Genomic DNA, 20,930 nt, shown 5'->3' with positions numbered 1-20,930 from the left:
GTGAAAGGCGCTATAAACTAGGAGACAAAACACAAAAGCTGCACTCTGTCTAGGCTCTGCTTCAACCTAATTGCTTATGTCATCTAAGGCAAGCTTCATCTGATTCCTCATTTCCCATTATGGAGTAAGAGAGCTCTGTGTTTGTCAAGAGCAGCAAGATAGCCTTTTGGGTGGCCCAGCTCTTCATGGTGGAGGGGCAGGACCCCCCTGCACTTTACAGGAAATTTAGCATCTGTGCCCAATGCCATTAAATTTCAGTATTATCTCCCAGTCACTGACTACCAAAAACCACTTACAATTCAAAAGTCCCTCTGGGCAACACAGTGCCTCTGGTTAAGAATCAATATAGACGACCTTAAGAAATCTCCAGTAAAGCATTCTCAGATTCTAACACACAATTACAAACCATGAGGACAAGAAAAATTCCAAGTAAACTGTACTGAGCTTACTGACTGCTAAAGAAGGAAGAGTCAGCAGAAAACCAGGAGACAAGATAAACTAAACCCCTGAGATGAGATCTTTAAGCAGAACACTGCCCACTAAATAGGCTATTGACAAAAATTCTTTGCAGGAAGACTGGATAATTTAAGCAATCAGAGCAAAAAACTCTAGCTGGTGATCTCACATTTCCTTAACTCAGCCTACCCTTTTTAGATGTCACTTTCTTTCAAGATGGAAGGCAAATACTACCAGTTCCTCGATCAGAGACCTCAATTACTGCTGTCAGAGAGCCCACAGTAATGAGGCCTTGAGCGATATACCATACCTTGAGCCTTATATACCATCTTTTGTTCCATCCAACTCACTGGAAACTGTGCCACATGTTTCTTGGGCTAATTTTAGCCAGTATGAACTCCAGAACAATATAAGAAAAGGTGAGTCATTTCCTGACTGGCATGGATACATTTGGAGCTTTTAGAAACTATTTATAATTGCTCTTTCAAAAATCAGAACTCAGGAAATCTTAAGATTCTGCAGGTAAACAGCACAGCAATGCCTGAGAAGTGTGGTTTACTGGAAAAGGAGACAGCATAATTAGCAATGTGAATGTAACAAGTCACTTCTCCCGAATCTCTTTTTCCTTAGCTGGAAATTTGGGAGTTGAGCTAGCTGATAACCAACGTCTCCTTTATCTCTAAAATTTTAAGTGCACTGATGCTACATTGTTACCCTTTTTCTTCTCACACTCAGGTATTCTGTTCCTATGAGATTTAGAAATGACAGTATCTGCTCTTTACGTGGTAATTCTTGCAAAAACCTTTGGGAAAAATATTCTGACTTAGCAAGTAAAGACGGGACAAGTAGCTAAGAAGAAAATTGTTTTCATGTCATGAGTTTGATCTCAAAAAGAGAATGGCTCAAAAGTTATTCAATCAAAGGCGGAAAAAAAAGACAAAATGAAAAAGGAAAGAAAACCAAAGTAAAAACAGAATCTGAAGCAGACTAGGCACAGGATCGGTTACACTCTTTCATGCAAAAGCACAGGAAATAGGGTCATTTGACAGACCTGCTGTGCAAAAGTGAAGAAGGACCAAGGAGGAGTCCAACAACTATCCAATTCAATCTTCCTACTGCAGCTGGGAAAGTACATTTTGGGAGAATAATTAGGGCGGGAATAAATGAAATGGCTTCACAGTGCACACTAAAAACTCCACAAGGCCCTAGGTACTTCCTGCCCCTTGAAATGTTAATTGTCTCTATTGTTGCTGTTAATATTAATTATATTGCTGCCAACAATGGGAGCAGTGAAGCCCTACTGAGGATTGAATATTCAATACACTAGGAACATGCCATCCACTTCGCATGGATCATTTCATCTGACCCCTCCAATAACCCTAATGAGGTAGGCACTATTGTTTACTTCCATTTACAAAGGAAAGGAAGCCTAAATCAAGAACAGAGACATAAAATGACTTGCCCAGGGTTACAAAGCTAAATACTTGGGAAGGAGGGGTTTGATCTGAGGAACCTGACTCCAGAATTGTATTCTTAATTATTAACCTATTCTGCCTCCGAAATTGGTGCTATCCTGAACTCCAACACTCAGCCAGAGGGCAAAAGTCACCATCCCAGTAATTTTCTGAGAGTTGTTCTGTGGAAACTGCCCAAAGGAACTTAAGTATGCTGCTATTTAAGTTTTCTCTACAGAAATGAGTTTGGACCATGAGTCAAACACATGACGAACACAATCCTAACCTAAGCTATTTTCACAAGAACAACGCCTTCTTTCCTCTTCTATCTACCCAAATTCTACTGATCTTTCCAAACCATCTCCTCTATAAAACCACCTCTGACTATTCTAGTCCTTTTGTCCCTAAATAATTTATATCAAAAACGTGGCAAGTATGTATGATTCATGTAGTCAGTGCCAAGCATACAACAGGTAGCAAACATGTGCTGAACTGAAAGTCACAAGGGCTCAGCTCTAACGCTCATTTATTTACTGAGCATCATTTATTTGGAGACAGAGGTATACATCTGGAACGTTAAGCTATGGCAGACCTGAGTATCGGGTTAAAGACCTCCACTTTTTAATAGGAGCTATATGAAACTAAAAGGACTCTGAGCTAGGGAATGAGATGTGTGCTGTGCGTGTGGATAGTTAAGCAGTCAGTGTGGAGGGCGGGTTATTAAAAATGTAACCCTGGGCTTCCCTGGTGGCGCAGTGGTTGAGAGTCTGCCTGCCGATGCAGGGGACACAGGTTCGTGCCCTGGTCCGGGAAGATCCCACATGCCGTGGAGCGGATGGGCCCGTGAGCCATGGCCGCTGAGCCTGCGCGCCCGGAGCCTGTGCTCTGCAACGGGAGAGGCCACAACAGTGAGAGGCCCGCGTACCGCAAAAAAAAAAAAAAAAATGTAACCCTAACAAGAAATGAATGATTTAACATGGTGTAGTCATTCATGGAAAACTATGAAGCAATTAAAGATATTGTTTTTGAAGAATATTTAATGGCATGATATGTTAAAGGAAAAAAGGCAAGATACAGAACTTGTATATCCATAGAAAAAGACTGGAAGAAAATATACTGAAATCTTAACAATAGCTTTTCTTTGGATGGTATGAGATTACAGATAACGTTATTCTTTCTTTTTAAAAAGAAAGAAACTGACTTATTTGTGTCGTCAGAAAATTAAATGAATATTAATTTAAGTCATCTGTTCTTAAAGGGAATAATAAGCCTACTTTGTGGGGTTTCCAAAGCAGTGATGGCCAATGAACTTTACCTTTGGGATCCACTTCCCTCCTAGGAAGTTACCACAGGTAGGGCACTTAGGTGGTTTGTGCCTGGTGACATATGTGAAAGAGCAGCCTGGGCTGGTGCATGTCCCATGGCCCCGTCGGGTGTACGTAGTAGTCTGTATTTAAAAACAAAATAAAAAAGAGCAAGTCAGAATCAACACCACAGTCTAATCTCTGTCAGATCCTGATGACCATTATAACCACAATGCCAGGAGGATACCAGCTTGCAGAAGGTTAGCCAATTCATGGTATCTTAAAAGGTCAGAGTTGGAAAGGTCCTAAGATACAACTAACTAGTTCAGTTTTTAGAAATGGAGAAGGTGAATTCAAATGAAGAAAGACAGCTGCCCAAGGTTACAGAGTTAGGTACCGGAAGTATAAAGGTAAGAAGAGTTGCCATTAATTAGGCAAAGTACCACACAGTGCTAAACACTCTACCAATATCTCATTTAATGTTCTCAGCAATGCTATGAAGTATTACTACTGAGGTTCATAGTAGTTAAATGCTTTGCCTCAAATCATGTAGTGACTCAAGGACAGAGCTAGACCTAGAAGACAGATCTTACTGATTCCTGGTCAAGATTCCTTCCATGCATCCTGCTGCACCCTCTTGCTCTCAATACTTCAAAGAATTTGCTTCTTCATTCTTGTTAGTTAAAAATCAGAGAACCTACGATCTAGGGTTCAAAGATATAAAAACAGTCCAGTCGCTAAAAAAATGAGAGGGAACTTCAGTTGAAACCAGGTCCTCTGACACTCCACAGAATTTGATCATCTGCATACAAATATACTCAGCCACTGGCTTGCACCATCTCCGATGATTTCCCTTTGAACAGAATGTATTACATTTCAGCTACAAATAGAAATTAGCCACACTCCATTTCTTGATTAATGCTGGAAAGAAAACACTTCCCTGTCAGATTTGTTCTGTCACTTATGGTTTACTCAGCTACTAATCCCAGCCTCCCTAGCCTGGCCAGAAAGCAAAAACTTCCCTTGGGAAACACCAAGCTGCCTCTAGGCTACCTCTGGCCAGAACACCTAAGGAAAAGGTGATTATGACAGTGATAGCAGGTCAAAGATGAGTGTGAAGTTGTGTAGCACCAAGGAAAAGAGACCAGGGTTTGGGTTCCAATTTTGTTACTGACATACTGAATGAGCTGGGGGTAAGTCATCTTAGCTCTTGGGCCCTTGGTTTCCTCTTCTGTAAAATCACCTGCCCTTTCTGCTTAATGGATATATCTTGAGAAGCAAAAAGTTTGTGAGACTATTATTAATGGGTAAAACATTATATCTTATCTTTGCTCAGACCGTGGCCCCACATGGAATATTCATTCTGAATACACCCTCAGAGCAAAGTTAGTGCTATAAATAAATTACCATGAATTTGGAAATACTCCTGAACAGCAACTTATAGAAATGACTTTAGGAAATAATGCTAGTGTTCAAGGCTGATGCTGCCTTCTTAAGTACTTCTAGAAGAGCTTGGCTGACACTTATTAAACCATAAAGAATATAAATTTCTGGAACAGGAAAGGCTCAGGAAAAATAATTAGTTTACTACAACTTTCTTATTGAAGAAAGTATTGTTTATCCACAGCAGGGGTTTTAGAGGATAGACAGATTGTGACAAGTTAAAGGTATGTACTATTAATCCTAAAAGAAACCAATACAATAACCAAGACAAAGTTAATAGCTCATAGGCCAACAAAGGAGATAGAATGGATTCATAAAATATACTTAATTATTTCAAAAGAAAGTACAACAAAACAGATAGGACCAAAACAACAACAATAACAACAAATGGTAAGAGGACTGATTTAAACCAAACCATATTAATAATCACATTAAATACCTATGGCCTAAATACTATCATTAAAAGGCAGAGATCATCAGATAGGTCTTGCTCTTAGAGCCAAACTATATGCTGCCTACCAAAAAAGGTACAATAGAAATACAAATGTACAAACAGGTAAAAGGATGGAAAAAAGATATACCTTGTTAATAACAATAATCAAAAGAAAGGTTGATATCAGAACTAAGTAGATTTCATAGGCAAGAATACTGCCAGAGATAAAGGTCATTTCATAATGAAGAAGCATTCCGTTTATCCAGAAGACGTAACAATCCTAAACGTTTGTGTACTTAGTAACAGTCAAAATACATGACACAAAAACTAATAGAACTGCAAAAAGAAACAGATAAATCTATAATGACAGATGGATGCTTTTTCTCAATAATTGACAGAAACAGTAGACAGAAAATCAGTAAGGATACAAAATCAATAAGGAACACTATCAATCAACTCAACCTAATCTGAAATGCATAGAACACTCTACCCAACAGCAGGAATACATATTCTTTTCAAGTGCACATAGAACATTTATCAAGACAATCCATATTCTGAGCCATAAAATAAACTGCAATCAATTTAAAAGGATTCAGGCCTTATAAACTACGAAGTTCTAACCACAATGGAATCAAATCAGAAATTGATAAAGACAGACACCTGGAAAATCCCAAATATCTGGAAAATAATTAAGTAACTCATGGGTCAAAGAAGTAAGTTAGAAAGTACTTTGAACTGAATGAAAATGAAAATGCACCATATCCAAATTTGTGGGATGGGCTTCCCTAGTGGCACAGTGGTTAAGAATCCGCCTGGGCTTCCCTGGTGGCGCAGTGGTTGGGAGCCCGCCTGCCGATGCAGGGGACGCGGGTTCGTGCCCCGGTCCAGGAGGATCCCACGTGCTGTGGAGCGGCTGGGCCCGCGCGTCCGGAGCCTGTGCTCCGCAATGGGAGAGGCCACAACAGTGAGAGGCCCACATACCGCAAAAAACAACAACAACAACAAAAAAAGAATCCACCTGCCAATGCAGGGGACACGGGTTCAAGCCCTGGTCCGGGAAGATCCCACATGCTGCCGAGCAACTAAGCCCATGAGCCACAACTGCTCAGCCTGTGCTCTAGAGTCATGAGCCACAACTACTGAGCCTGGGTGCCACAACTACTGAAATCCGCACACCTAGAGCCTGTGCTCCACAACAAGGGAAGCCACTGCAATGAGAAGTCTGCACACCACAGCGAAGAGTAGCCCCTGCTCCCTGCAACTAGAGAAAGCCCCACGCAGCAGCGAAGACCCAACACAACCAAAAATAAATAAATAAAATAAATCTATTAAAAAAAAATTTTGTGGGATGCCACTAAAGCAGTTCTTAGAGGGAAATTAAGCACTAAGCAGCTATATTACAAGAGAAGCTCTCAAATCAATGACTTCAGCTTCTACCTTAAGAAACTAGAAAAGACCAAATTAAACCCAAAGTAAGCAGAAGAATGATAGAAATGAGTGAAACAGAGAGCAGAAAAACAAGAGAAAATCAATGAAACCAAAACCTTGTTCTCTGAGAGCAATAAAATCAGTAACCTCTAGCCAAGCTTATCAGGAAAAAAGAAAGAAGACCCAAATTACCAGTATCAGTAATGGAGAAGTAAAATCACTACAAATTCTATAGCTATTAAAAGGATAAAAATTCCACAAAACTTTAAACATAGAATTACCACATGATCCAGCAATTCTACTCTTGAGGTATATACCCAGAAGAACTGAAAGCAGGGACTCAGACATTTGTACACCAAAGCTCACAGTAGCACTGTTCACAGTAGTCAAAAGGTAGAAACAAACCAAATGTCCATCAATGTTTATGAATAGATTAAAAAATATATAGTATACACATGCAACGGAATATTATTCAGCCATAGAAAGGAATGAAATTCTGATACATGCTACAAGATAGATGAACTTGAAAACATTATGCTAAGTGAAAAAGTCAGACCAAAAAGGAAATATTTGCATGATTCCACTTATTTGAGGTACCTAGAACACACAAATACTAAGACAGAAAGTAAAATAGCGATTACCAGGGCTTGGGGTGGAAACAGGTGGGGTGGGGAATGGGGAGTAACTGTTTAATAGATACAGAGTTTCTGTTTGGGAAGATGAAAAAGTTCTGAAAATGGATAATGGTAATGATTGCACAACATTGTAAATATATCTAACAGTGCTTGAATTGTACACTTAAAATTGATTAAAATGGTAAACTTCATGCTATGTATATTTTACCACAGCTTTGTAAAAAAAGAATAAGGGAATCTTTTGAACAATTTTATGTCAATAAATTTGACAATTCAGATGAAATGGACAAATTCCCTGAAAGACAAACTATCAAAGCTCACTCAAAAATAGATAATCTGAATAGTCCTATATATATTTTAAAAATCGGACTTGCCATTATAAACTATCCCACAAAGAAATCTCCAGGCCCGATGAGTTCACTGGTAATTCTAACCAAACATTTAAGGAAGAAATAATGCCAGTACTACACAAAACTCTTCCAAAAAAAATTGGAAAAGCAGAAAATATTTCACAACTCATTCCATGAGGTAAGCATTACCTTGATACTAAAACAAGACAAACACTGTACAAGAAAATTGGAGACCAATAATATCCCTCGTGAATACAGATACAGAAATTCTGAACAAAATGTTATCAAATCAAATCCAATAATATATTAAAAGGATAGGGCTTCCCTGGTGGCGCAGTGGTTGAGAGTCTGCCTGCCGATGCAGGGGACACGGGTTCGTGCCCTGGTCCGGGAAGATCCCACATGCCGCGGAGCAGCTGGGCCCGTGAGCCATGGCCGCTGAGCCTGCGCGTCCGGAGCCTGTGCTCCGCAACGGGAGAGGCCACAGCAGTGAGCGGCCTGCGTACCGCAAAAAAAAAAAAAAGGGGCTTCCCTGGTGGCGCAGTGGTTGAGAGTCCGCCTGCCGATGCAGGGGACACGGGTTCGTGCCCCTATCCCGGAAGATCCCACGTGCCGCGCAGCGGCTGGGCCCGCGAGCCATGGCCGCGGAGCCTGTGTGTCCGGAGCCTGTGCTCCGCAACGGGAGAGGCCACAGCAGTGAGAGGCCCGCGTACAGCAAAAAAAAAAAAAAAAAAAAAAAAAAAAAAAGGATAATACAGCATTGCCAAGTGGAGTTTATCCCAGGAACACAGAGTTGATTTAACATTTGAAAAATCATATTAATCACATTAACAAACTAAAAGAGGAAAAAAAAAAAAACAGATGAAAAATTTTGACAAAATCCAGCATCTCAAAAGACACACAAAAAATTTTGAAAAATCCATTCCTGATAAAAGCTCCCAGCAAAAATAACTTCCTAAACATAAGGGTATCTTTGAAAAAGCCAATATTAAACCTAATGATGAAAGACTGAATACTTTCCCCCTAAGACGACGCACAAAACACAGATATCAGCTCTCACCACTTCTATTCAACACTGTACTGGAGAGGTCCTCGACAAAACCATAAGAAAAAGAAATAAGGAATCCATATCAGAAAAGAAGAAATGAAACTCTATTAGCAGACAACACTGCCATCTATGTAAAAAATGCAATAGAATCTACGAAGAGGCTAGCAGAATACATGAGTTTAGCAAAGTTGCAGCACACAAGTTTAATAAGCAATTGTATTACTATATACTAGCAGTGAACTACTAGAAATTGAAAATAGTTTTAAAATACCATTTACAGGGACGTCCCTGGTGGTCCAGTGGTTAAGAATCCCCCTTACAATGCAGGGAACGTGGGTTCGATCCCTGGTCGGGGAACTAAGATCCCACATGCTGTGGGGCAACTAAGCCCAGGTGCTCTAGAGCCCACTGGCCACAACTAGAGACCCCGCGTACTAGAGAGAAGCCCGCGTGCTGCAATGAAAGATCCTGCATGCCGCAACTAAGACCCAATGCAGCCAAATAGATAAATATTTTTTTAAAAATACAATAACATTTACAATATCATAAAGAAACATGAGATATTTAGGAATAAATCTCAGCCCACATGCTGCAGTGTGTGATGGAAAAAACATTTGAGAATCAAAAGACGCAGGGTCCTCGTTCTGCCTTGTTTTGCGGCCCAGTGGCCTTGAATCATAGAGAGAACAAGTCCTTTCTCTTCTCTGGACCTTTTTCCTAACCTGCACAATAACAGGATTGAATTAGATCCGTGATCCCTCATTTTTTCTAAAACACGTATGCTTCAGAAATTTTTTTTTTCTTTTTGCGGTACGCGGGCCCCTCACCGCTGTGGCCTCTCCCGTTGCAGAGCACAGGTTCCAGACGCGCAGGCTCAGTGGCCATGGCTCACGGGCCCAGCCGCTCCACGGCATGTGGGATCTTCCCGGACCAGGGCACGAACCCGTGTCCCCTGCATCGGCAGGCGGACTCTCAACCACTGCGCCACCAGGGAAGCCCTACTTCAGAAATTTGGATAAAAGCCATGGAACCTATCCCAGGAAAATACTCTCTCAAGGAGAAAAGTTTGTACGTAACTTGAGGAGTTCATAGATCCTGTAGAGGTCCATTCACAGACCTTCCCCAACTCCCTCACCCCCAGTTAAGAATACCTGAACCAGAAAAGCCTCTGAGATCTTTGCCAGTCCCAATGTCCTAAGTTTGTTAAGACTTTTAGAAAACTACCTGGAAGAGAATTCTTATGGAGCCTTAATCTCCTTGAACTCCCCCACACACTGACCAGTTTGATGGAGGTGGGGTTCTCCACAACCGAGTAGGTGGGAAGAGGCAACATGATGAACTGTGCAGCTGGCGCAGAGGAGCTAATCTCACTGGCATCCTGTAGGTACATGGAGAGAAGAAAGTTTTATTGAGATGGAGTGAAGAACACCCAGGACCATCCACAACACTGAAGACCAATCAAGTCCAATAACCATAGATAATGTGCTTATCCAATGGGCACATCAAAAAAATGAATGAATCTACAATTATCTCAAAATAAAAGTTTAATTAAGAACAAACGGAGACAGAGAAAACCAGTACCACAAGGAATGTGCTATCCTCATTTTACAGCTAAGAAAACTGAGGTTCTTAAGAGACTCAGAACTCCTAAGATCACATAAGCAGTTAGTGAAAGAACCCAATTCTTCTGACCCTGTCAAATGTTCTTAGCGACCTATTAATCTGCCTTAACCAGTGGCATGCTTCATCATCATAAACAGCACTGCGGCAACAAGTAATAAAACGGATTTACGCCTGGCACAGAATCCTCTGCAGGGCTATCTGCTCTCATCCGTCTAGGCCACAGGGGCCACCGCATGCTGGTCCTCTTAGCCTAAACAGAACAACTACCTCTTTGAGGATGCCATCACACCCGGGGTAATAGCATGTTGGCAGCTCCCCCAGTCTCCACTTCCAGGGGACCAGGCTGTGGAATCACTGAAATCACTGTTCTTTCTCCTCAACTGGGAATGACAGAAAAGCCACTGAGGAGATACCTCCCTCTTCTTTCTCAGCTACTAGTCCCATCAACCTGGCCCTGAAGAGAACTTCCTTCTTCCTACTTACTCTGTGCCCAGCAAGACTATTTAAAAAAATTCTCCTGAACAGTTCAAGGTGCCATTGTGTTTGCTGAAACAATCTTAAGGGAACATAAAATTCTAACTAATACTAATAGCCAAACAGATCCTGGCTCTGACTCATGGACAGCCCAAATATCATCCCCATCCCTCCTGTTAACGTACCTTATCTCATGTGAAGAAAACGTTGGCTATACTGGGCAAGAGGAGTTGGTGAGAGTGCCTAAGAAACTGAAGCCTGGGGACTTGGACCAAGCCTGGGGACAAAAAGGTTCAAGAGGACTGCAGTCCAACTAGAAGTGCCACACCAGTATTCTTACTTACCACTATTTCAGAATCACACTGCATGGTGCTAGCTGCCTTTTTAACAATCCCAGGTAAAGCAAATCATCAGAACCAAAGTCACTTACCCTCATGACTGTTACCACTGACATGCTCTCCCCAAGCTGGGGGTGGGGCACAGCCAGGCTTCCAGTGGGGAGGTCTGGTGAGCCGTTCACTAAGGTCTCTTCAATTACCAGGCTTGTCTGGTAAGGTTGGTGGCTCTCCCCTACCTCCAGGGAAGCCTCATTTAGGAGCACATCCGGGCCGAGGATCTCTGAGGTGGTGATCTCCTGTACAGCACCTGGCTGGGCAAGGGCTCCCACATCCTCAGCTAAGGCCTCCACAGCCAGACATTGTTCTGCCATGCCTGCATGGCTGGGCACTGTCTCCAGGGCAGTGTTGGACACAAGGGATGGTCCTCTAGGGGACATTTGGTTCTGGGCCACACACAGCTCTAGCTGAGAGCAGCTCCGCTCCTCCTGCAGGCTGCTCTTGGGGATGATGATATAATCTGAGCGAGGGAGGATCTTGCGGAAACCTGGGATGTCCGGAACCACAGCGGTCAATGCAGAGAGTTTAGAGTTCTGAGGATGAAGAAGCCAGGTCGGGGAGACAAGCAGAGATAAATGGAGTAAGACCACATAGATATATACTTATAAGTCTTTTTTTTCTTCGTTTTTTTCTGCAAAGGAACCAGAAAGACTCCATTCTCTTGACCTAAGACGTAGACAGGGTCAGCCTCTGCCAACAGCAATGTCATCTTCATCTGAATCACACTTTAGCCAATGTAACTTATTCACTCAATCACATAGGAGGCAGATAACGTGGATTAGATTCCAGAAAGGACACTGATCTTGGCATCTTAAACTGTGAACTGAAATCCCAGGTCTGGCATAGTCTTAAACAAATCCTTTCCCTTTTTTTTGGCCTTGCTGCCCCATCTGTAAAATAAGGGAGCTGAATCTGGCTAGCTATGAGTTCCTTTCCAGCTTTGATACTTTAGGATTCCAAAGTAGCTGAAGATTTAGATACCAGAATATATAATGCTCAGTGAAACCTTTAAAAGCATCAAATACAAACCAACAGGCCATGTTGGATCTCAGGGCAGCAAGCAAGGATTCTGACATCACTGGCTTCTCCCAGACTTGCAAAGAAGAGAATGAACAGATCACAAAGCTATCGATCAATAAGAAGGCTTCATGAGAGAATGTGTATAGGGAAGTGGTTATCTGATAAGGACCTGAATATATTGGGAGGTGATGGGGAGGGAGAAGAATAAAAATATTAACAATGACCTAGGATCTTAAGGTTCAGAAAATAATTTCCTGACTTTTAAAGCAATACTACTAAGTTAGGTACTATTATTATTCCCATTTCACAAATGAGGGAACTGAAGCTCAAGGAGGGTAAACTTTCCCAAAACACATAATTAGTAAGTAGTAAAGCTGGGACTCCAGGCCAGGTCTTCTAAGGAGCAAGGAGACCAGATACTAGAAGCACAGCCCTGCATGGTTAACTGGCACCAAGAAAAAGGTGCTTTTATTTTTTTCAATTTAAACTGAAAGTTACCCAATGAGGAAGACAGAAAAGTTCAAAATGAACAGATAAGTGAGAACTGAAATTAAACAGACCAAAAAATAATTTCAGAAGCATCATTTAAAAGGAACTAAGTCAATGACAAAAGGATCCTTAAATAAATCAAAAGCAAGAAGTCAATGAGACTACTTAGGGTACAAAGAAAGCACTCAGAGATGAAAGTTAAAAGAAGCACTGAGATGAAACATGAAAGCAGACTGTCCAAATCCTTTATGGAGCCTTTACTGGAGAGATAATGAAGAAATGATATTCTCAAGTCACGCTTTGAAGCAGACAGGTCACGAGAACAAGACATGATGGCAAATACATAGGTTGGTCTGGACTTAATCAACAAATCCAAGCACAAGAAACCAGGGCAGCATGAATGACAGTCATCTTACAGACTGTAAGGAATGACACTGGAACCACGGGCCCAGCCACTTGGCAGGAGACCTGAAGGGCTGCCAAGGAGACAGCCCGCCCCAAGGTCTCTGATGGGCTCCCAAAGTATGCAGGCAGGAGGGTCCCACCTGTATACCAGGTAATCAGGGAGAGGTCAAACAGCATATAAAGCCTGTCTTGGTACATTCCAGATGCTCATTAAATGCCACCTTTTCTTATTATACGGTCACTGGACATTTAATCTACTCAAGAGTGTTATTTACTCACCAAGTCAGTATGTTCCAAGAACTCAGCTAGGTGTTTTACGTTGTCCATTTAAAACACTGTGAATAGATACTATTACCCCCATTTTACAAATGAGGAAAGCAGGACTCAAAGGTTAAGTGATTCTTCCAAGGTTACAGCTAGTTAATATTAGAGCTAGTCTATTAATGATCTTGGGGGTAGTGGTAGAGATGATGGTAGATATAAATTTACATATGGATAAGGAAAAATCATTGTAGATGATCTGCTTAAAATTTTTTTTAAAAAGCCTTAATAAGGACCTATATTAGCATCTGGTTTTAAAAACCATATCACTCCAGGATTAGGTAAAATTTTCTTATATCATGGGCAAAAAGTTTGTGACCTTATAATGGAGAAACCAAAGAGAATATGTGTACCTTTCCTAGACTCCGCCTCCCCCTCTCCTCAGGGATTGTTTCCCAGACTCACAGTTTACAAACAAATCATCTAGAGGAGAAGTACAGAGTGGCATCTCCAAGACTGTAGGTAACACAAAGCTCTTCCAAGAAGGGAAATGCCAAGCCAACAAGGACAAAATAATCTAAATGACAATCAGTGGCAGATGGGCTCCACTAAGGGAAATACAACCCGTTCTGCTATAACATAGTTGATGCATTCCTGAAGAACCTTTCCTCTACATTATAAAAAAAGAAGTTAGAGACAATTGTTTCAATTGAAGAAAAAAAAAAAAAGGAGTTAAGGTTAAAAGGTTTCAGCTTGCAATAACAAGGTAACTTTAACAAGGTAACTTTTCCCTGCAGGAATTTCAGTTTAAAAAAAAAACAGCAGGGCTTCACTGGTGGTACAGTGGTTAAGAATCCACCTGCCAATGCAGGGGACACGGGTTCGAGCCCTAGTCCGGGAAGATCCCACATGCCGCAGAGCAACTAAGCCTGGGCGCCACAACTACTGAGCCTGCGCTCTAGAGCCCACGTGCCACAACTACCGAAGCCCACGTGACTAGAGCCCGTGCTCCGCAAGGAAGAGTAGCCCCCGCTCGCCGCAAATAGAGAAAGCCTGCACGCAGCAACAAAGACCCAATGCAGCCATAAATAAATAAATTAAATAAAGAAATTTTAAAAAAAACAGCAGTGTTAACAGTTGTCAGTCCATTTTATTCCTGTGAACTAGAAATAACAAAATGGCTGACAGACACAAACCTAAGTGCTTCCTTGCTTATTCTTTAATCCAAGCACTCAAAGGCTCAATGTCCTCCATCAACTTCACCTTTAGCCTTCCACTTTTCCTTCTAACACAGTTCAATACCACCAGTCACCAGTGGTAACAAAAGAATGTGGCCTTAAATAAAGCGGCTGTGTCTGCCTCTAAACTTGCAAGCCTAATTGCTGATTACGTTATAACTGACGGCACAACACAAATTATACTTACACTCGGTTGATAACATGAAAATTCATGGTGTAGGAAAAATGCCTGTAGAAGCTACTCTATAAAAGAAAAATAACACTAAATACCCACAAGGACAAGTAGCTCCAAGTTTTGCTAAAATTCAGAAAAGGAACCTAAGGCTCACTGGAGATCATGTACTGCTGCAAGCAAAGAGTAAAGAGAGTGCAGGGCGAGACCGAAATGGAAACAGACAGGGAATTCCCTGGTGGTCCAGTGTTTATGACTCGGCACACTGCCATGGCCCAGGTTCAATAGCTGGTACCTGGTCAGGGAACTGAGATCCCCCAACCCACGCAGCGCAGCCCAAAAAAAAAAAAAAAAAAAAAAAGCAGCAGCCAATATCAGACTCAAGAAAGGTGAAAATGACTCAACTCGAAGTTTTCCTAAGAAGAGAGAAGGAAACAGGAGAACAGGGGATTGGACTCCCCAAAGCCTCACCACTAAGGCGATGGAGGTATTAGCTGAAGAAGAGAAAAAAAAAAAAATTACTTACAGGATCCAAACCTTCTTTCTCTAGTTTGGCTTTCTCCAAGTAGTAACTCCTCTCGGCCACACTGAGAAGCCTCCAACTCTCACTAATCTTCTTATTGATCTCAGATTGAGGGAGGTGGGGGAGCTCCTGCTGCACTTTCAGGTAGATGTCGTAATAGTACAGAAGGTAAGCAGACCTGAGGAAGCAAGGACTTCTTAAGGTTTTCCCTCACTCAACCAGTAAATACTACCATGTTTGAGTAGTGAAAAGCTAAATACAAAACGCAGCTTTTCATTTCAAAAGCATTTCTCTAAATAGAGACGGAAGCAAAGAAACATTTAAATAACACCCCCAGAGGGTGAACAGGGGGAGGTTTCTCCCTCCAGAAACATGGAAGCAAAGGCTTGTCTGGTCTACTTTTCCATGACGACTTTTTCTGCAGGGCTTAAATCCCAACATGGGTAAAGATAGATAAAGGTGTCCCGTCATTCCACTTTCAGGAAAAGGTTAATTAGAGGACTAATTACCACTCACACCCTACTCTTCTACACAGCCTTTGGTCATCTCACTGGTCAACAGCACCTCGCCAAGGCTGAGAGAGGGAAGCAAGTAGAACTATCAAAGTGAGCCAGTGCTGGAAGCCTCAGCAAGAAGTTTGGAGTGTTCACAGTTAAGAGGGAGATTACAGCTGCAATTTGGATATTCTTTATAGATATCATTGGCGCTATTTGTAATTCCAAATTTTTATTGATGTCTTAGTTAAATATTTAAATAACAATGGCATTAATAATAAATACAGTGGTTCTCTTGTAGCGAGCTTCCACCATTTGTATGTATATTTCCTGCTAAAGCCTAGAAACACGACCAAGATTTGGACAGGAATGGCAACTGCTGGCATCAATTGGCCACTTCCCACTCTCAATCACCCTCTCCCCGCAACCCCACTGCCCATCAAATGACATGGCACTCTCAGTGAGACTGGACACAGGCTAAAGTCTTCTTCAACACAGCTCTCCAAGCAGCTTCTGTTTATAAATGCCAGCTATCAAAATGTGTTGGCTAACCTGGGTTTCTTGGCCTTTTCTCCATGTATTTTATACTTTTTCTTCTTCTTGGGTGGCCCAGGGGAGGTGTAACAGTAGGCTTCCTCAATTTCCTCCATCACGACAGTTACCTCAGTACCATCATATGATGCATCCATGGCTAGAGGAAAGTCAAACATAAACAGGGTTCAAGAACCTACCCTAAAGGGGACAGCAGCCTCCTGATCCAATGATCCTTATCTCTGCCAGGGCCTTAAGACTCAGTCATTTGCCAAACTCATCAGATGGATCCTAAGAAGCACCTGGGGAACCTACTAAACATTCAGATTCCAGGGTTCCACCTCAGCCCTTCTGAATCAGAATCACTAAAGGGTGTGGCGATCCGTGTGTTTAACACGTGCGCCAGGTGAGTCCTCTAACTAGGCAAACCTGGGATCACTAGCTTAGCGAGCCCTTTCACTTATATTCACTCAGGGGATACTCAGTAATCCTTCAACTCAAAGATTAGCCCCACATTACAAGAATTCCATATGGTAACAGGGAAATACTTGGCCAGGAGTCAGTTCTGGACACTCCCTCATGGCATCACCTTAAAGCAAAATGCTTCACTGATTCACTCATTCATTCAAACGTGTTAAGTGCCAATATGCAGCAAGTTTCTTTACATTCTGCCAGTTTGTATGACTTTGGGCAGGTCCTTTAGCTGCTTTAAGTTCAATTCTCTCACACATTAAAAAGAGATGTCTCACCCACCTTACCACAGACTTATAGTGATAAGGCTTAAGGATGTAACTCCATTTGAGAATAGTGCTATACAAAAAGGGTTCATTATTAAAGATGAATCATCTCTGCCTGAGATGCTTAACGACCTGCCCAAGGCCACCACACCCAGGGACTTGAAAGGCAGATTTTTTAGTTCAAAAATCCAACTGTGAGCCTTCTTCCATTATACTACACTGCTCCCATCTCCACCCACAACCCTCTAAACCAGCACTGTTCAAAAAACTTTTTGTGATGACAGAAATGTTCTTCATCTGCGCTCCTCCAATATGGTAGCTACTTATGGCTATTGAGCACCTGAAATATGGCTTGTGTGATTGAAGAACTCAATTGATTTCATTTTATTTAATTATAATTAGTTTAAATAACCACACATGGTTAGCAACTATGGTATTGAACAGCTCAGGTCTAAACAGTAATCTGACAGACCGACATTAACTCTCTAGCACTGGCCTAAGAAACAGAAAATCCACTAATAGCTTTTCCTAGGGAAAGGAAGGCATTAAAAAAATTCAAAGACTAGTTCAAGAAGAGTTAGTTTATTTGTAGCCACATTCTAAGTTGGAGTTTTACCCACAGACTCAATCCTTGGGTTCAAGAAGAGTTAGTTTATTTGTGGCCACACGCTAAGCTGGAGTTTTACCCACAGACTCAATCCTTGGATGGAGAAAGGCTCCCAAAAACCACTTGAATTTTATGAGAGAGAAGTAATATAGTTGCTCTGGGAAATCTGTCAGAAGATAATTTAGGATTCTGGGAAGAAGGAGCTGTGTAAGTAAATACAGAACTGATAAGTGTATTACAAGGCCCACTCACATCTCATTTAGAACTCACTCCACAAATGATGAGCTATCTGATAAGGTATAATGAGAAAAAGAGCACTGTGTGTTGAGTCAGGAGACCAGGATCCAAGTCTAAATTCTAACCATGCGATCTCAGATAAGTCTATTCCCCTCCCTAAATTTCAGTTGTTCCTCAAGTGAGACTGAAGAGGCTGAAATCAGTGGCTCCTAACTTTCTGAGAGGCAAGAATCCCCTTGAGAATGTTGTAAAGCGGGAAAAACCCTCTCCCAGAAAATGCAGACAGGTGTTTCACCTATAATTTCAAAGATATACCTGAGGCTAAGAACACATTATTCCTAAGGTTCTTTCTAGTTCTGTACCATCTCTAAATGATTTCCCTTCCCATTGAAAAACAAAACAAAAACAACAACAAAAGAATCCCACTGCATTCTGTTATAGTGCAACTCTGGAGAACATAACCCACAACTTGGCTTGGTAAGAAATAGGCGAGTGCCTTCATTGGGTAAGGGATGCTAGGGTTCAAATCAAGGCTATGTGGGGATGTGCTTTTTTTGCCTTTCATAATTGACTTCTCAGCCCTTGAGTCTTGCAGAGAAAAGCAATAACTGCAGGAGAGCTTCTGGAAAGAATGACATACAGGGTTTTAGCACCCAGAGCAAAACAAGTTAGAAAACACAGTCATTACAATCATATTGGGGTAGGGGCAAGAAGAGACTACCCTGAGTTTTGGCTTGTTTGAGTAACCCGGTTTAAGCCTGGGTCCAAGAATATTTTCAGATCCTAGGCCTCAGTACAGCAATGCAAAAAAAAAAAAAAAAAAAGCACGATAATATAAAGGTTAAAACCAAGGGCTCTGGAGGGCAGAAGATCAGGGTACTAAATTTAAGTTACGCATTTTAACAGCACGCGCACAGAGCTCTATGACCTTGAGCAATCTACTTACTCTAAGCCTCAGTTTTCTCATCTGTAAAAGAGAAGTAAGGCAGTACTTGAAATTTGTGACACGCTTTCACTGTCCTATCAGATCCTCCTCGGAACCTCATCAAATGGCTTCTGACAGCTCAGCAGTGGGCCATGGCCGGCCTACGGGCCTTAGATGTCCCAAAGGTACCGAATGCGGGAGGTGGAAACTAAGGCTCACTACTCCTACTTCGTAGAAGAGGCAAGAGGGCTCAGAGAGCCGCAGCTCCCAGCTCGTGGGCGCCCAGCCGGTGCGGTGCGGTGCGGTGCGGCGCGGCGCTCGAAGGCGGGACTTACCCGGAGAAGCGTGCAAGCCGCGCGGCTCACATTCCCAGAGGCGCCCGGCCAGGGGGCTCGACGGGGGGGCTGGCCAGCGCACTCGCGCTCCCCGCTGTCGGAGAGAGGCGGCTCCAGTCGTGGCAGTGGCAACAAGGAAGTGGAGACGAGGGCTCGCGCGCGCATCCCGGGGGCTAGAGGAGCCCCGGCCCCGCGGCCCCGCCCGGCGACACACGGCACGGAGTCGCGACAGCCCCTCTCTCTCCCCTTCCTCGGAGTCGTGATACGGGGTTGTAGAAGGCGGGTGTGGGAGCACAGGTTCTCTCCGCAGGCTCTTCACCGACGCCTGCCGAGAGCCCCGGGGGTCGAGCCCCGGGGAGCCCGAGGAAGACAGCAGGGACACGGGCGTCGCCGCGGCACCGGTTCAGCAGCACCAGCACCAGCAGCACACCTCGGATAGCTAGGAAAACCCGTCCCGGCTGCCCTCGCGGCGCGCCGGAAGCGGCCGGCGGCGCGTGACTGCTTGCGACCCCCTGCGCAGGCGCAACAGTCCAGCCCGGGCTGAGGGGCGGGCCCCTAGAAACTGCTTAGAGGCTTAGAAAGGGGCCGCTAAGGCGGACGGACTACTTCCTGCTAGAGGTTCCGGGAGGAGGAGGAAGCTGCGGCCGCCCAAGGTGGACGCCCTCAGCCCCAGGGCATTGCCGTAGGGCGTTCAGGTAAATGGGGCGGGGCGTGAGGGGTCGAGGCCCCGCCTCGCCTGTCAAAGCCACGTCTGGCCAGGGGAGCCCGAGCACCACCCTCCCAGCACGGCGTTCAAGGCCTGGCCCCAGTCCTCATCACTCTGTCCCGGCTTGTTCAGGACAGGGTTCTTAGTGCCGCATGAAGCCGTCCTGCTCACCCCAGTGATCTGCCCTCAATCCGTCTCTCCCACCGTCCCACACACAGTAATGGTAGTTAGTGATTCAAACGGAGCTGAATGACCATGTGGAGAGGCTCCGGAATCAGATAAGGATTGTATTGTCCCTTCCCGCCGATGTCACACATGGTGCCACATTCGTACAAGTCCCCTCACCCTCACTACCTTGCAAGTGCATTTCCAATCTGCCTACTTTTCTCCATGTACCACCGTCACCAGTCTTCTCCTAGTCACCGTCATCTCCTGCCTGGACTGGGGCAATTTCTTCCCATCTCCTCTCTTTTCCCTCTACAATCTATTCTCCACAACACGCAAATTGATCTTTTTGCACTGTAAGCCTGATTAGGTCACTCTCTGCTTAAGACCCTCCAGTGTCCTCTTGTTTACTTAGAATAAAATTCAAACTCATCTCGACCTACAAGACTTTGGTTTGGCTCTTGATTCATTCTCTTTCCACATCTCTTCTCAGTACTGGTTGTTCCCAGAACAAGCTATATAGCACTCTGTAGTGTGTAGAATGCTAGCTTTGTGCTGAGCCTCCTTGGGATTGAATCCCGGTCCTACCACATGTAAGCGATATTAAGCATGGAAAGTAACAAATTATGATTACAAAGGACCAATAATTGGTTCTCATTTCAGTAAATGGCATCACCATCCACTCAATTGCTCAGTGCTCAAGCCAGAAATCTGGGAATTATCCTTGACTCCTCTTGCACCTCACATCCAGTCCATCAGCAAGATCCGCAAAAACATAGTCCCAAACTGACTACTTCTTACCATCTTCACTATTACTCTATCCAAGCCACCATTATCTCACATCTGGACTCCGGCAACAGCCTCCTAACTAGTCTCTCTTTTTCTCTGACACCCTTCCATTCCATTCTTCACACAGCAATCATCTTTCTCCTTGCTTAAAATCCTTCAGGAGCTTCTTGTTGCACTCAAATTAACGTATCCCAACTATATATGGCCTACTAGGCTAGCCTGCATTTACCTTTAGATTTAGGGCCACCTCTTA

At 43.2% G+C, this 20,930-nt stretch overlaps 1 protein-coding gene across 8 annotated transcripts in view; it reads right to left on the bottom strand.

Annotated features, from left to right (window-relative positions):
* The window catches only part of HMGXB3 (HMG-box containing 3), a 63,339-nt gene extending 43,818 nt beyond the window's left edge, over window positions 1–19,521 (bottom strand). For 5 of the 8 annotated variants that reach the window (XM_081233594.1, XM_081233595.1, XM_081233599.1 and 2 more), the window contains exons 1-6: window positions 19,018–19,521; window positions 16,198–16,336; window positions 15,155–15,329; window positions 11,079–11,576; window positions 9,831–9,929; window positions 3,226–3,357 (exon numbers count right to left, since the gene is read on the bottom strand). In XM_081233594.1, the coding sequence (XP_081089720.1) occupies window positions 3,226–3,357; window positions 9,831–9,929; window positions 11,079–11,576; window positions 15,155–15,329; window positions 16,198–16,334 (1,041 nt within the window). In that variant the 5' untranslated portion in view covers window positions 16,335–16,336; window positions 19,018–19,521. The remainder of the gene's footprint in view (window positions 1–3,225; window positions 3,358–9,830; window positions 9,930–11,078; window positions 11,577–15,154; window positions 15,330–16,197; window positions 16,337–19,017) is intronic. The other 3 variants (XM_081233598.1, XM_081233600.1, XM_081233601.1) reach the window with 1 other exon arrangement.
* Window positions 19,522–20,930: the final 1,409 nt, after the last annotated feature.

This window comes from Mesoplodon bidens, assembly GCF_964165515.1.
Source record: "Mesoplodon bidens genome assembly, chromosome: 4".
In the NCBI taxonomy this organism is placed as follows: Eukaryota; Metazoa; Chordata; class Mammalia; order Artiodactyla; family Ziphiidae; genus Mesoplodon; species Mesoplodon bidens.
Note: the sequence above shows the minus strand (reverse complement) of the source record. Positions and strands in the feature narration are given on the sequence as shown.